The 16,627-nt window shown below is 38.7% G+C and overlaps 1 protein-coding gene and 1 long non-coding RNA gene across 13 annotated transcripts in view; one reads left to right on the top strand and one right to left on the bottom strand.

Moving 5' to 3' along the window:
• Positions 1 to 16,627, top strand: part of FN1 (fibronectin 1) — a 64,668-nt gene that overhangs the window by 44,941 nt on the left and 3,100 nt on the right. For 2 of the 12 annotated variants that reach the window (XM_077155051.1, XM_077155047.1), the window contains 13 exons: positions 484 to 597; positions 1,425 to 1,694; positions 2,862 to 3,049; positions 3,913 to 4,000; positions 5,386 to 5,562; positions 6,764 to 6,853; positions 7,073 to 7,252; positions 8,416 to 8,505; positions 9,799 to 9,905; positions 10,867 to 11,005; positions 13,159 to 13,323; positions 15,223 to 15,348; positions 15,878 to 15,984. In XM_077155051.1, the coding sequence (XP_077011166.1) occupies positions 484 to 597; positions 1,425 to 1,694; positions 2,862 to 3,049; positions 3,913 to 4,000; positions 5,386 to 5,562; positions 6,764 to 6,853; positions 7,073 to 7,252; positions 8,416 to 8,505; positions 9,799 to 9,905; positions 10,867 to 11,005; positions 13,159 to 13,323; positions 15,223 to 15,348; positions 15,878 to 15,984 (1,841 nt within the window). Of the gene's footprint in view, positions 1 to 483; positions 598 to 1,424; positions 1,695 to 2,861; positions 3,050 to 3,912; positions 4,001 to 5,385; positions 5,563 to 6,763; positions 6,854 to 7,072; positions 7,253 to 8,415; positions 8,506 to 9,438; positions 9,906 to 10,866; positions 11,006 to 13,158; positions 13,324 to 15,222; positions 15,349 to 15,877; positions 15,985 to 16,627 lie in introns of all 12 variants that reach the window. The other 10 variants (XM_077155046.1, XM_077155041.1, XM_077155044.1 and 7 more) reach the window with 5 other exon arrangements.
• LOC143678064 (uncharacterized) lies at positions 2,126 to 7,208 on the bottom strand. The gene is made up of 3 exons (XR_013173038.1): positions 6,959 to 7,208; positions 4,403 to 4,446; positions 2,126 to 2,353 (listed from the first exon to the last, which is right to left on the bottom strand). It is a non-coding gene; the product is annotated as an uncharacterized LOC143678064 (long non-coding RNA).

The following is a 16,627-nucleotide window of genomic DNA, read 5'->3' as shown; positions in this document are numbered from 1 at the left end:
TGTATTTCTTCTCTTTTTTTTTGCATACATGGTTCTCTTTGGTAATCTGGGTATCTTAAATTCTTAGATTCATCATTGTAGTTTTGTTTATTGTGCACACAAAGAGGAGAGGGATGGCCTGACTGACTTTCAGATCCTTTTGGGTCTATTGCTTTTTTTTTATATGAAATACATCTGTATTAGGGATCTTTAGGCATTATCTCTAAAATCAAATAAATAGTCATCAATTAATTGTTGGAATTTAATATTAAATTTTATAGCATATCCTTTTGTGTTGACTTTATTCAATACAGTAATCTGCATCAGCAATAAATGTATTTATCCCAGAAGAAACAGATGTCTGACTCCTCCATATTTTCATGATAATTCTGCAAACGAAAATTCCAGGCCCCTACCACCCGTTTACTACCAAGCTCTGAAAGTTGCTTGAATGGCTTCGTAGTGGATGAGAGATGCTGCATTTGCTTTTCACTTCCTTTGCAGATCAAACAGAAATGACCATCGAAGGCTTGCAGCCCACAGTGGAGTACGTGGTTAGTGTCTATGCCCAGAACAGAAACGGAGAGAGTCAGCCTCTGGTTCAGACTGCAGTAACCAGTACGTAACCAGTGTTCATTCTCCATTATCCAAGTCACATTTTGTTCTTAGAAGTCTGAAAGTCCTCCTCATGTCTTTTGCTATTATATATAGGGAAAGCCGACGTGTCATTAAGTTTGCATCTTGGGCTGAGCGTTTATGAACATCTTTTCTTCTCAGTGCCAAGCAATGAACGTATAAAGAAAGAAATTGTAGAGCTACCATAGTTGCTGTGCTTTGAATTTCTTTTGCTTAAATGGCCTCAGCAAAATCTTATTTGCCTATAGCAAATCTACAAAATATTTTGCTAGGATCTTCTTTTCTACAACTGGATGGTAAAGTTGATTGAATTGTGCCTTGTGCAGCTGTTATGTTTGGAGTGTTTAAATGTGGCTGGACCACATTTAATGTAAATACTTAATACAGGGGCAAAAGAAGAGTTTGGTAAAGACGATAATTTGAATCTAACACTGAAAATCAACATTACCATGTCCAAGGTGTAGAAAATCCAGATCTATGAGACTAACCTCACATGCAAAACCAAATCTTGGTAGAATATCTTTAAATTACTATACATAAACAGCCAATGCAGGGACATTTTGCAGGGTCTCTTCTCTATGCATCTCAAGTACACCTATGTTTTCATAGGTGATGCAACATTTAATATTTTGTAACCAAAAAAATTTAAGAAAGAATCAGGTAATTTTCCACTTAATAATGCGTTAATTAGAATTTAATTAATCAAAGAAAATGATAACTGCAAAACTGCTTTGCATGTAATAAAAATGCTAATTTTTATAACACAACTTGCTTTTCACATAACCTCTTACCGTTAATTTGCCTAACAGACATTGATCGCCCTAAAGGACTGGCATTCACTGATGTGGATGTCGATTCCATCAAAATTGCTTGGGAAAGCCCACAGGGGCAAGTTTCCAGGTACAGGGTGACCTACTCGAGCCCTGAGGATGGAATCCATGAGCTATTCCCTGCACCTGATGGTGAAGAAGACACTGCAGAGCTGCAAGGCCTCAGGCCGGGTTCTGAGTACACTGTCAGTGTGGTTGCCTTGCACGATGATATGGAGAGCCAGCCCCTGATTGGAACCCAGTCCACAGGTATATCGTTAATTGCACCATCTGGGTGCTCATGGGAACAGTGGCTTTATGCCCTGCTGAGTGAAATAGACTTTATCGGGCTATTGATTCCCGTATAAGGGGGTAAGAAAACCTCTCTAACAGTGAAGGATCTCTTTAAAGAGGAATGGGAGTAAACACAGTTTAGGTAATATTTAGTTGAAAAAGCAGCAGTAAAAGGAAATTTTGGAGTAGCTTGGCTTAGAAATAAGTCCATAAAGCAAGACATTTGGAGATGATACTGAAATTGTGGCTTACTCCCTAAGATATGGCTTCCTATGGTTTTACTCCCTACTATATATGAAGGAAATTGGTTTAGCATCATAGTGCTGACTCTTTAAAAGAAGGAACCCAAATTGGGGCATTTCAGAAATGCATGATGTTGAAAATACATGGGTCAGAGCTTTCCTGTCTGGTGAGATATCATAGTTTATTTAAAGGCTTGTGAATAAGACACACAGGAAGCAGTGAGTAGGGCAAATGCTTTCCACAATACTTCATCCTCTTGTGCTTTGTTTCTGAAACAGAGTAGAATGCTAAAGATGTGTCCTAATGACAGCATACACATCAGAGGTGGCAATCTTTATTGTTGCTCCTTGCTTCTCTTTTCTGCTTCTGTTGTGAGCCAATTTTCTTTTATGCTGTACCACAGAGAATATTTCACATTTAGCAGTGATATATACCAAGGGGACCAAATAAAGAGACAGTGAAAACATAATTCTATCTTTTTTAGATGGAACACTTTGTGAAATAGTTCCATACAAATATAGTTTATATAGAAAAAAAGCTATTGCTCATTTTTTCAAACAACTGGAAAATCAATCCTAATGGCCGATAAGCCAATTTGACTTTTTTTGTTTTTTAAGGGGTGGGGAAAAAAAAACCTTTCTAAAACCTAAAGTCTCTTAGGGTCTGGAAATTTTCCCAAGGGTTCCCAGAGCTTCTGAGAATTGGTGGATATAAAATATATTTTCTTGCAAATACTTTCTTCATTTTGCATCTCTTCTTGTACTTTCTTGAACTGAATCATTGCTCAACTAGGGAACCCACCTAACCAAGCAAGAACAATCTATTCTACCTCTTTGAATTCAGTTTTATTTTCCTTTTTCCCCATTTCTTATAACTTCTAACCAATGACCATCCCGACAGCCATACCTGCCCCAACCAACCTACAGTTCACTCATGTTACTCCAACAAGCCTGACTGCCCAGTGGACAACACCCAATGTCCAGCTCACCGGATATCGGGTACGGGTGACCCCTAAGGAGAAGACGGGACCAATGAAAGAAATCAACCTTGCTCCTGACAGCTCATCTGTGGTGGTATCAGGACTAATGGTAAGACCTGACTTTCTTTCATTGGAATAAACAGGTAGGTCATATCATATGCAGTTCAAAGGGTGTTGGAAATAGGATGTCATAATAAATCTACTTGTGTTCTTCTCTGCCATCAAAATAATTTCATGTCAAAGTAAAATTCCTTTATGGAGACTTAAGATTTTCCAGAATACTTTTGGAGACAGAATTTTATAAATAGATTTGGATTTTGCACAGCTTTTTTAGACTCATCTGCTCATTTCAAAAGGTTGTGTGCACTGGGGGCAGGGAGAAGCAGGGGAGTTAGACATCCATTGGCTGAATGCATAAATCCACTTTAGTTGGGCATTTTCTGAGCTCTGTTACCCCAGAAAGAAATATTCTCCAGTTTGTACCAATCTGACTCTACTCTCATTGAAACATGTTTAATCCTTTTAGACACACATGCAAAATATTAGCCAGAAACATAGGAACGTGAGGTACTTCTTAACAGAACGCCAATTCCAGGACAAATTACAAGATTCAGGGACAGAGGGGTGCATTCCCTTTGCCTTGCTATGATCTGAAAAATTCCTGATTTGTACCTGTCAGGTCATGAAGGAGAAAAGCAGGCTCATATACATTTTCTTCATTTTTCATCAGTTTAGTATAAATATGTAAGTTATGGCTTACTTGGGCTTAGCTCCTAAGAACATTTTCAATTCATTTAATTTAAATATGTTGTTGATCATCTGCATGGTAGGGATGAAATTAATCTAGTTTACAGTGCTCTAAAACTGTAAGTTTTACTAGGGTATTTTGTAACTACTGTTTTCATTTTTCATGTGAAAAATCTGTGCATCAGAAAAGCACGTTTCTAAAGTTTACCACGCCTGCATTTCTAGGTGGCCACCAAATATGAAGTGAGCGTGTATGCTCTCAAGGACACTCTGACAAGCCGACCAGCTCAGGGGGTTGTCACTACTCTGGAGAGTAAGTCATCAAACTTTTCAGGATCAACAAATGTTCTGTATAAACAAAAATAAGAGAATGGTAAATGATTTTCTAGCTTAGATTTTCTAAGTTAACAGTTGAATGGTTCCCAGTTTGGAAACTGATCACCACTTTTTGACTTCCTGCTGTCACCTTCATTGCCTTTCCAGAGAACAGTCTACTAGCACATAAAATGGAATCACTTTTCAATATTCTAATGTTGGTTTTAGGAACTAAACCCTAGTTTTTGCTCTACTTGTTAGAATTTTTTTTCTTAGAATTAAGTTTGGGAGAAACACTGGCTTATGTTTTAAAATTTATGTTTTAATAATATAATACATATTGGACCAAATTGGGCCCAGATTCTGGTCTTCTGCCATAATAGTAACTTTCAGAACTCACATGATCAAGGTTTCCTCATCTATAAGATAGGTATGGCATTGTACCTGTTGAAAGGAAAGATATGAAGTCCTGTAAAAATGGCAAAATATTAGCAAGGCAACATGTAAATATTTATTCCTGGCTTGCCATATTATTATAACCCCCATAACATGTATTTTTACCTACAGTTAATGAATTATTTTAACACTTAATTGAGGTATTTGTAGACATTATAAAGCCAGGCCTGGAGACCACTGGTACCACCTGTAAAGCTTTTCAGTTTTTTGGTAAAAAAAAAAAAAAAAGGTATGATAGATTAATTTATTTCACATTTCTTAATTACTGCCAACCTTTATCTCTGGATTCCACAAGAGAAAATCTACACATTATTAGTCATGGATTTTCTGAAATGGATGTATTGGATATATGTCTCAGTTTTCTAGGGTTGTTATGACAAATATCCCCAGAGTGATTCGGCTTAAACAACAGGAATGTATTGGCGTAAACAACAGGAATGTACTGTCTCTGGTTTTGGAGGAAGTCTGCAGGCCATACCTTCTCCAGAGTCTATAGCATGCTGGGCCAGTTGCCACATTCCATGGGGATACATGGCTTGTCCCTCTGCCTCCATCACATGGTGATTCTCTGGGTGATCTCTAGCTTCTACTTTTCCTGCTCAGTAGTCTGCTTCTCTATCTAGGTTTCTTCTCCTTAGAAGGATGCACGTCATACAGATTAAGGCCCATCCTGCTTCCCTTTGGCCTCATCTAAATAGGTTTTCAAAGATCCTTTTAACTGATCCCATGTCTCAACTCTTAACATCTTCAGAGGTCCTATTTACACATGGGTTCACACCACAGGATGGGAGTTAGGACTTGAACCAGCCTCTTGTGGGGTCATAATTCAATCACCAACACTGTATAATGAGGAAAAACTTCAAAATACCAAACTGTCGCACCTATGAACTGGGCAAACGCTCACCCCCTGGCTATGATTCTGTGCAGACGTTAGCCCTCCCAGAAGGGCCCGTGTGACGGATGCTACCGAGACGACCATCACCATTAGCTGGCGAACGAAAACTGAGACCATCACTGGCTTCCAAGTTGATGCCATCCCAGCAAATGGCCAGCCTCCCATCCAGAGAACCATCAAGCCGGACATCAGAAGCTACACCATCACAGGTCAGGGGACTCCCTGCAGGGGCCACATTTGTGAGACACCACGTGTGACCTAAACTAGCTTATTTTATTCTACCATTTAATCTGATTAAATTTTTATTTCCAATTCTTTTAAATGATGACCCAGTTATATTTCTTGAGGTTTTTTCCCTGAATAAAATCTTTATTTTTTGTGCAGTTTTAGCTCTACAGAAAAACTGCGCAGACAGTAGAGTACCCAGAGACCCTTCCCCCGACACACACGGTTTCCCCTATTATTAACATCTGGCATTGGTGTGATACATTTGTTAGAATCAATGACCCGGTATCGATAAACTATTAGTAACTAAAGTTCATAGTTTACACTTGGGTTCACCCTTTGTGTATACAGTTCTATGGGTTTGACAAATGCTTAATGCCATGTATAATATCATACGGGAGTTTCATTGTCGTAAAAATGCCCTGTATGCCACCTCCTCATCTCTTCCCCATCCTACCCCAAACCATGGCAACCAATGATCTTCTTTTTATACTCTCTATAATGTTGACTTTCTCACAGTGTCCTATAGTTAGAATCATAGAATGTGGCCAAAAAAGTCATCTTTATACTATGATCAGAAGTTTTGTCCTTTGAATATAGCGTTTCATGTAATGTTTGTCAGAGAAATGACAGGTTTTATTCATCACTGTGCCCTTTCTCATTAAAAAAACACAACTGTAACATAATGCTTTAAACAAAAGAATCTAAATACAATTCTTAGTATTAGCATAGTTAGGTTTTTTTTTTAAGCATAATTAAATGAAAAAAAGAACACTGCTTAATAAGGAACAGAATTGTTAGAGAATTTCAATGTTCGGACCAATTTAGATCTTTCTGAACTTTAAAATTCTGGCCTCAGATCCTAAACCACTGAGTATCAGATTGCCCGCACCAGAGGTGGTTGCCCCTCGTTCTCCAAGAGGGCAGCTTCTCGCACAGCATTTCCTGCACTTCACAATTTATTTTAGCAGATGTCTTTGGCCGCATCTGTGATTTTCTTTTCAGATATGTTTCTTATTAACAGTTAACACCCATATTGTGCTCTGATTTATGTTCAGTAGTGGACGACTTATGTGATCCACATAAATATGGGGTGTCAGACGAACCATGAAAATTGCAGGTGAGTTGGAAAATCTTCCTGGTAAAGCAGGAACAGACAGAAAACCATCTCTTCTTAAACCCCAGGCTTGCAACCAGGCACGGACTACAAGATCTACCTGTACACCCTGAACGACAACGCCCGGAGCTCCCCTGTGGTCATTGACGCCTCCACAGGTAACCGCACTTTCTACAGATTTGTCTGTGATCAGCCACGGAAAACTTAAGAAGCAAACGTGAAGCTGATATTTTTGTATTATAGTCCACAGTGAATCATTATACCATTGAGAGATCTCTCAGATGCTCCCGAGTCTGTTTCTAATGGCTGGGAAAAGAGTGTGGGAGTAATTTTCTTGGTTATTCACTTTCTTAGAAACTTGATTTTGTGTTCCTTAGCCATCGATGCGCCATCCAACCTGCATTTCCTGGCCACCACACCCAACTCCCTGCTGGTCTCCTGGCAGCCACCCCATGCCAAAATCACTGGCTACATCATCAAGTATGAGAAGCCTGGGTCCCCTCCCAGAGAAGTGGTCCCTCGGCCCCGCCCTGGTGTCACAGAAGCTACTATTACAGGTATCGCTGCCCCCATGCTGTCATTTCCTTCTGTACTTCCTACAATTAGACAAAGCCCTTAGCAAGTCTCAAATGTGTCTTTGATGCTAGACCATGAGAATGAGAGCCCTAATGCTGACATTCTCAAAAAAGCTTTTTCTGTATAGGAGCTGTGAAGCTTAATATGTCTTAGAAGGGGTGCTTTCATAAGGACACAATAAGTTCAATACTCTCCTAATGGCATAATTAAATCCATTTTTCCTTTCTTTTTTTGGCTGTAATTTTGCCCCTTTCAGATACCTGTCAGTTCAGTCTGGAAAAAGACATTTTTCAAAGACACTAGCTAATCGTGATCCTCACCCCACACTCAGCTCTCTTTACATCTGGTGATTGCATGGGACCTGTCAAAATGCCACCTGCCATTGCCCTCATCATCCAGTTTCACAGATGGGATCTTGAGGCAAAGTGACTCCACCCACCCAGACTGGAGAGTGTGCCTAGAATGGGGACTAAGAGATGTCCAATTATCTGTCCCTAATTTGGTAGGAAAGTTTAGAAGCCTCTGGTGTTATTTTTGTCCAAGAGAGCAAACCTTTAAACTGTGTCTAGGGTATCATCTGTACTTTAAAATCCCTGCGGAACACATAGATACTATCAGGAGACCCTGATTTTTCAGAAACCTTGGGGACAAGGCCATAGAATCAGATAGGTCCTCACACCACCGCACACAGATTGGCCACTCTTGCCTGCAGAGCTGCTTACCTTTAGTTTAGCTTCTTGATCCTGCCATCAAGGGCTGCCTGGTTATTAGACCCAAGGAGATAATTCAGCAGCAAATTTTCCTACATTTATATCTCACTGGTGGTGTACAGTGCTGCTAGAGTTTCTTGAATTCAAAAAGGCAAATAACCCACATTAAATAATACCCAGAAAAAGTTAGCATCAAAGTGTTTATTCAGGTGTCGGATTCAAAAGCAAGAGAATTAATTTGCTAAGTTGCCATCATTTGCAGAGTATTTGAGTGTTTTATGAAAGAAGCGTGATGTCAAATTTACCTATCTAGAAGCTGACCGCCAGCTGGAGAGAGGGTTCTCTTCCCCAGGGGCCTCTGCCAGTGAGACTGACATCCATCTGACCTGCTGAGCCCACGGACGTATCTTGATGCTTCTGTTTTCTTCTATCAGGTCTGGAACCAGGTACCGAGTACACGATCTATGTGATTGCCCTCAAGAACAATCAGAAGAGTGAGCCACTGATAGGGAGAAAAAAGACAGGTAAAAACAGCACCTTCCAGTTCACAGGGAGAAAGTCATTTAACAATGAACAATTTTGCAGTGTGAAAAACTTCATGCTTTGATGCACTTCTCAGGCAACGTTTTTTGTCTAACAGCACCACGTATATATTGCACTCTTTGAAAACAGGAATAATCTTTTATGGTGTGCAGAGTTTGGTTTTATTTTTTTTCTTTACTCCAGCCACCCACCCTTGAAAAATTCAACCAGATATTAAAGCGGAAAGACCAGGTTTCCATAATTGCCATTCTTCTATGTCTTCAGTGAATCTTAAAATGCTTTTGTGAAAGGCAAGGGAGAGAAGGCTCTCTGATTTGTGTTTATTCATGATTTGGTTTTTTGAAACTTGGAGCTAAATAATGTCTTACTTTTTTAATCCATTTTCAGTTTAATATTAAGAAAAGCCATATATATGCTGGTAGAAAAAGTTTAAGAGTAAACATGTATGTATTTTTGTCTTTTTTTTACCATTTGAAATCATGAAAAACTGTTGAACCAAACCTAATTCTCAGACTTCAGGCACTGATATGATTAACCTACGATTCTAGTTCTTACGACTCACTTCTCTAATGGGGGGGGGGGGTAAAAAAAAGAAGAAAAGTTTGCATATTTCAGTTCCATTAGATTTAATTTGCGCAGAGGCAACTTCCATGGGGCTAAGTGGATCAAAGCTTTATGTCTGAATTTCTGCTAACACTTTTTTCTTTCTAAACTGTAAAGAAATCTTTGCAAAAAATCATCAAGATTTCTTTCCAGAAAAAAGTGTTTTGTGATCTGAGAACTAATCATTTTCTTAGGGCTTCAATCAGATTGATAAACAGTCATTTTGCCTGAATTGATAGCAATTACTGCTGCTACTTCGGGGAGCTTAACTAACGCGCTCTGCTTTTTTGGCTCTAACCTCTCTTGGCTAGATGAGCTTCCCCAACTGGTAACCCTTCCACACCCCAATCTGCACGGACCAGAGATCTTGGATGTTCCCTCCACAGTTCAAAAGACCCCTTTCGTCACCAATCCCGGGTATGACAATGGAAACGGTATTCAGCTTCCCGGCACTTCCGGTCAGCAGCCTAGTGTCGGGCAACAAATGATCTTTGAGGAGCATGGTTTTAGGCGGACCACACCACCCACAACGGCCACCCCCATAAGACATAGGCCAAGACCATTTCCACCGAATGTAAATGAGGAGATCCAAATTGGACATGTCCCCAGAGGGGACATGGTCTACAACCTCTACCCTTCTGTTTCGGAACTCAATCCAAATGCTTCTACAGGACAAGAAGCTCTCTCTCAGACAACCATCTCTTGGACCCCATTCCAGGAAAGTTCTGAGTATATCATTTCATGTCAGCCAGTTGGCATTGATGAAGAACCCTTGCAGGTAATTCATTTTTCCTTCTTTCTGATGGGGCAGCCCCAAAAGGAGTAAGCTAGGTAGCTGAAGTGGTCTGAGCTCCAGTGTTGAGTGGCTACCCTTCTAGGACCTCTTCTGAAAGGTGGCATGATTAAGCCGATTTCTTATCTTTAATCCCAGTGTGGCCCTACTTTGGAGGATGCATCAGGGTGTGGCATTAACTTTTATTTAGTAGAGAATGAAGTAATTTCTATTACTCTCAGACATTCAAAGCTCCTTAATGATAAAGACAAAACGAAGGGAGAGAAATATTCTGCCTGAATTTATAGTGGTAGGATCCAAATTCTATCCTTATAATTTGTCTTTGAAGAATCCCATTAAATAAAATATATACAAGGAAAAATAACTTAGGCAAAGCTGTGTATTTCAGCTATTATAAATGATTAATGCTCTAACAAAAACTTTCTGTTCTTTAATTTGTTTTGCCAATAACAATTTTTATAGTGTTGTTATATTTAGAAAGTACAGAATTTTAAAATTCTGATTACACTGTGGGACATTTATGTTCTTGTAAACGTGAGTGTGAGGATTTGACAAAGTGTTTTAAGGACCCCGATTTTGGGGTCATTTGCCCTCTTGTGTAGCATGAATATATCCCCCATATAATGGCACCAGCTATGTTTAATGTGAAGGGGACGTGGCCAGGGTTTGCAGTGGGCTTGTGCAGATCCATGCCTACAGCAAGGAGGAAGTGATGTCTAGTTATGGAGGGCACCTGGTAATGAGGCTGCCAAAATCTGGCAGGTAGAAATGATGGCTCCTCACTTTGGTTCCATTTTTCTTGACTTGTTGGGAGCCCCCACACCTTCCCTGCATATTAGCCTCCCTTTGCTTTGTTTATTCAGAAAAGGTTGTTGATAAGAGACTAGGATAGCCCGTATCTATTCCAATGCTTTCTTCCTCACCTTGGCTGTCCCAATAATTGCAGTTCCGAGTTCCTGGAACTTCTGCTAGTGCCACACTGACGGGCCTTACCAGAGGGGTCACCTACAACATCATAGTGGAGGCCCTAAAAGACCACAGAAGGCACAAGGTTCGGGAGGAGGTTGTTACCGTGGGCAACTCTGGTATGTGAATATGTGCGCCATTCAGCACAGCCTCTACTCTGGACCACCCCAGAGCTTATTCTACTGACTGTTCCTTTGTGGTAGTTTTCTTTTAACTTTGGGAAATAATTCTACACATTGACACTAAGTAAATGAGCAACTTCGAGTTCAATTGTTTTCCCTTCATATTATCTCAGTACCTTTTCAAAATACATAGACCGAACAGAATCTCAAAGTGGGAGACCTGGATGGGACTTCAATATTATTTAGTCCAATGCTCTGAGTCCCTGCTAAGTGAGTTGGTATAGGGGCACAAGTGTCCTGATATCTTTTCCCAGACCCTTTCCATCTCACTTGCTGCTGTTTTTATTTCCTAAGTAAATAGATTTCGTATGTAAAGGAAATTCCCCACTGGCAGGCTTAGGGGGTTGCTGGGGTTGCTCCTAATGTAAAATGCTACCCACATAGCCCATTTCTGTCCAAAGAACTTCCTTATTGTAATGCTATTTCAGTTTTCTTTTTTTTCCCTGATTAAATAAGTACAGAGCCTCAATAGAGGTTAAATGGGCATTGACTTTTTTTTTTAGCACCTGGAATGTCCTTTTAAATCAGTAGCATGTTGCCTGGCTTTTCTATGTGCAGCAGTAAAGATTCACCAAGGAACACGAGGTGGAGAATAATCAAAACAATGAATATCAAATCTTCCCACTGGAGAATTTTCTATTTCGTATAAGCAGGAAGTGTTAAATTCTGTTCCTGCCAAGTCAGAAGCTCTATTCTTAGGGCTAGTTACTTAATTTCAACTTTCTTTCTCATCTGATAGTAGACTGTGGTATTTTATGACTATAAATCTATGAATTAAGCAGTTGACTATTTACTAGTGAGAATCATTTCATGCTTGTTGTAGTATATATCGCAATAATACTTACTTTGTGCCTTTTGTGGCTTTATTAGTAGAATGCCACATAAAAGGAATTTTTAAGTGCACACATGTTTTTCTACATCATTCTTTAAAAGGTTTGTTCCTCCATAACTTGAGTAAGGGTGGAATTTTAGTCCTGGCTATTATCAGAATATTGAAAACCCTAGTAACAGTTTGAGCTTCTTCCATTTTCTTTTCCAACTCCTTATTCCTAGTAGCCATATTTTGCATTCTAACCAGGTTCTCTTGGCTTTGAAACAGAATTCCTAGTTTTTCTAAAACTCTACTGTCTTCCGGGATGATTGGTGCCTTTTAAAATATTAGGCACTTCAAGTATCTATTGCTTTTGAGCTTTTGATTTCTGCATTGTAAATGCAAGTACATACAGCCCAGTTGGGATTTAAATTCACAATAAGTTAGGTTTTTTTTTTTAATTTTTTGAGGATAACTGAGGTGTGCTCTGTTTACATAGATTATTTTAAAGTAAGCTTTTTCAAAATGAAAAGACCCAAGGTCTTGGATAACATGAAGAGACTCCATGACTCATTCCTAAGTCAGTCAAGCCCCACTCTTCTTCTTATTTGGAACAGTTAGTTTTATTAGTAAAGTAAAGTAGTTCTAACGTTATGATAATATACAAAATTCTGCAAAAAAAAAAATGCAATAATAAAGATGGCATGCAAAAATGCTAAGATTCCTGCATTATCAGTAAAAAATGGCCTTTAGTAATTATTCTTAATTTCATGAGCATGTTCTAAGTACTGGTAAAGGGCCAGTCTTTGAATTCATGATCTCCCATGTAATCTTTATGAGAGTTCTAGGAGATGCAAATATTATTATCTCCATATTACTGATGAGGGAAGTGAGGCAGAGAGATACGAAATAACTAGCTCAAGGTACTGATAGAGGGGTATCACCAGCCTTTACATACCATCAATGTTCCTAACTAGGTATATTCCTTGAGATCTATTTTATGTTCTGTAAAGATTTATCGGCAAAGATCATTTTTAAGAGCTGTTGTCACAAATGAAAGATGGCCTTTCTTTTAAGATGTCTTTGGCAAGTGTCCACTGGTTACATCTAAGCATTGTTTATATTAGAGCTGCTGATGTACTGCTAGAACCGATGAAAGCTTCCTAGTGCTGCTGGGTTTTTGTTGTAGATTAAAAGAAAACAAATCTGCTTTCTTCTGTATGGTCTCAAGCCATAAATGAGATGTTTTGTTTGCTTTTCCCTGCTTTTCTTCATGCAGTCAATGAAGGCCTGATGCAACCTGCAGATGACTCGTGCTTCGACCCTTACACGGTTGCCCATTATGCCGTCGGAGAGGAGTGGGAGCGACTTTCTGAATCTGGCTTTAAACTCTCATGCCAGTGCTTAGGCTTTGGCAGTGGTCATTTCAGATGCGATTCATCTAGTGAGTAGCTTGCTTTGTCCATCCACTTGTCCATCCATCTCTTCCAGTTCCATGTGCTCACAGTGATGTGCCCAGGAAGCATGTTTGGCAGATACAGGTTCTTCCAAACATGAAGCAAACAAGAGGCTATTGTTTGACTTAAAGTAACATTTTGCATCATAGAAAAGTGATGGGAAATTTTACTTGTTGATTATTGCTTCATTTCAAGGGTTATATGCTGACATAACATTGCATTTAAAATAATTTGATGATGGGAATAATTTTTGAAGTTTTCTGTTAAAAGAAATTAAGCAAGTCAAACTGTTTAGAGCCAGTGCTAGTAAAGAGTATCAGAAGCCTAAATCTTTTTAATCTTCAATATTGAGTGAGGTCTGAGGTGAACATTTGTATTCACAAATACTCTTTCTTTCAACATGAACCAAACATACACCTTTCGTTGTAAACACACACACAAACTTAGAGCTTGAATCTTGCTAAGTAATGTAAAGAGTAAAATAATCCACTTATAGATAAATCAGCTTCAACTGAAAAATATTTGATTTCCAAATTAAAGAAATTTAATTTTTTATGATGATTTTCAGTTAAGATGATTTGAAGAATTACCTATTATGCTTTGAGATTTAGAATCAGAATTTATAAACCTTTCATTTATACTTTTCAGGAGATCTATCATTGACAATTGGTTAATTTTTATAAGTATTACTCATTAAGCTTTATAAATAAGCCCCCCTATGGATGATTCTGGAAATCATATCCTGGGAAAATGAAACATAGGAGATTTATTTTTTAAGATTTTCAAAATATTTTACTTAACTTGTAGAGATGAAATGGTGTGATCCAGATGAAAATAAAAAAACAAAAACATTTTAAAAATGTAAAGCATTGTGGTTGGCCATCTGCAAATGAAAAGGGAGAGCAAAAGGAGGGTCATATTGTTTAGGAGTTGGAAGTTTTAGCATTTATCATCAAAACTAGGTGGTTTTTGACTTCTGAAACTGCCAACTCCTTGAAGTTTGTATACAATTTATGTATATAAGTACTTAGGTGCAATCGTGGGAGCCAAAATATAAGTTTATTTCATTTTTTGAAACTTAGTTTTATAAGTTTATTATTTTTTTGGCTCACTCTACATATTCTTTGGTCAGATGTCATAATTATCTAATTCCTTTTATTAAAGTTTAAGGATTGGTTGAACATTCGATAAAATAGAATAATTAGTGTATTGTGTTATACAAATCTATCAACTGTGTTTTGTTTTAGTACAAGTCTTAGAGTTTAAAAAGTTATCTTAGTTATGGATAGAAGTTAAAAAAGATAAAACTGTGACTTTTAAGATATTCCTCAGAATATTTTCCTTTTATTCATAGGAAAATAACCACTGATTTATCATTTTTTCTTGTTTTATTTTTCTATTTAGGTTTATTCTTTTTCTGTCCCCATTTACGTGAAACAGGTTGTGGCCTGTAGAAACCAGCTGATCTTTCTTTCCTGGTTAATTGACTACTTTGTATCCAGGGTCTCTGCAGATCCAAAACGTGATTTTTAAATATATGATCTATTCTTAAAGGACTGCTCCAATCCTACTTAGTTTTCTACAACTTTAAACCTTAATAACAAAAACTCAGATGAAGATCATTGACTCTTCTTTGGTTGCCTGACAAGATTATGGTGGAATCAATCGGATCGTAAAATATCCCGGAAAATGTTAAATGGCAAAAGTAATATTTTAAAATCCAGCCCCCAAAAGTGGTCCATCATGAAGATTATGATTTTTAACTTTCTTTGTCACTCCTTCCAATTATGTGGATTTTAAAATCCCGTGACCCATCCCAATGTCACTGTCTTCTCAGTCTCAGCACACAAATATCTCTTTGTTTTTGATTTTGCCCATCCATACAGAATGGTGCCATGACAATGGCGTGAACTATAAGATTGGAGAAAAGTGGGATCATCAAGGAGAAAATGGCCAGATGATGAGCTGCACATGTCTTGGAAATGGAAAAGGAGAATTCAAGTGTGATCCTCGTATGTCGTCACAGATCATTTTTAGTGCCTTATTAAGTGCTACCCCTTTCATTACTGGGCTGTAACTTTCATTCCCAGAAATGATTGGAGACATTAAGTCTCTTTGAGGAGTGAACGATGGGTTTGTTAATCTTTTGATTTGGGAAAACGGAGACAAGCTTCAAAAATGACTCATGATTTAATGTTATTACAGGGCCTTTTAGCACTTTTCCAACCTGAGCATTTTGACCATTATCTGTGGTGCAGTGTTATAAGAGAGCTTCATTGCTCTTTAGATTCAACTTTTGAAATATGATCTCCATCCTCCCATTGAGTACCTTTCCAGTTTATTAGATATAGTTTTGGGAAATGCTACCCTAATAAGATCTATAGAGCAGCACCTCTCTTATAGATGATTCACATAAATATATAGGCTTTTGGCCATGATGATACAAATTCAGGGCAGAGAGAGAGCTCACCCCGTTATAATGATCAGGCCTCTGTTACTGTTCTTGTCTCACTTTTGCTTCTGACTGTTGCCTACCTGTAGATGAGAAAACATGCTATGATGATGGGAAGACATACCGTATAGGAGAACAGTGGCAGAAGGAATACCTTGGGGCCATTTGTTCCTGCACATGCTTTGGAGGCCAGCGGGTAAGATCAGATGTGCCAGACTCCCTGCAGTTTAGATAAGGAAAAGGGGAGGCTCCTGTGTGGATGATTAAGTTAGGCTGTCTGTGTGGTACATACACAGGTGCTGCAGTGCCTTTTATAAAATGTTGAAATACCTCATTTCCTGTTGGCATGTAGCTGCTGCCATGCCTCCTGAGTATTCCTCCCCATCCCTAGCTAGTTCAGCCCCTCCCTGGCCAACTAGGCCTGGTCATACCCATGCTTCAGCAAATAAAGCATTAAATGCTGCATGGCCCTGGGCCTCCAGCTCCATTCTGATGGGCAGGTGCTCCTGTGGCACTGTGGTTAAATATCTTGAGTAACACCATACTATAAAAAAGTACTACTTCTTTGTGCTATCTCTCAATCCAAGAATAGCTTCCAGCTACAAGTTTAGCTCTGTGGTAAATAATATGGGACACAGAAAGGAAATGGAAATGGTCCTGAGTCTTAATGATATCGTTGGATAGATTAAATTAGCATATGGTGCATACTCAAAACAATTAAGGAAGGTCTGGAGAGGGTCTGTTGGAATCAGCAAAAAAGACTGCAAGGAAAAGAGAAGCTTAAACTGGCTGGTGTTAAGAGTTGAAGAAAGGGTTGGGGAAGGGGAGATGCGGGGTTG

Source organism: Tamandua tetradactyla, chromosome 3 (assembly GCF_023851605.1).
Source record: "Tamandua tetradactyla isolate mTamTet1 chromosome 3, mTamTet1.pri, whole genome shotgun sequence".
NCBI classification, from domain to species: domain Eukaryota; kingdom Metazoa; phylum Chordata; class Mammalia; order Pilosa; family Myrmecophagidae; genus Tamandua; species Tamandua tetradactyla.
The sequence above is the reverse complement of the archived record's forward strand: the minus strand, read 5'-3'. Positions and strand labels throughout refer to the sequence as shown.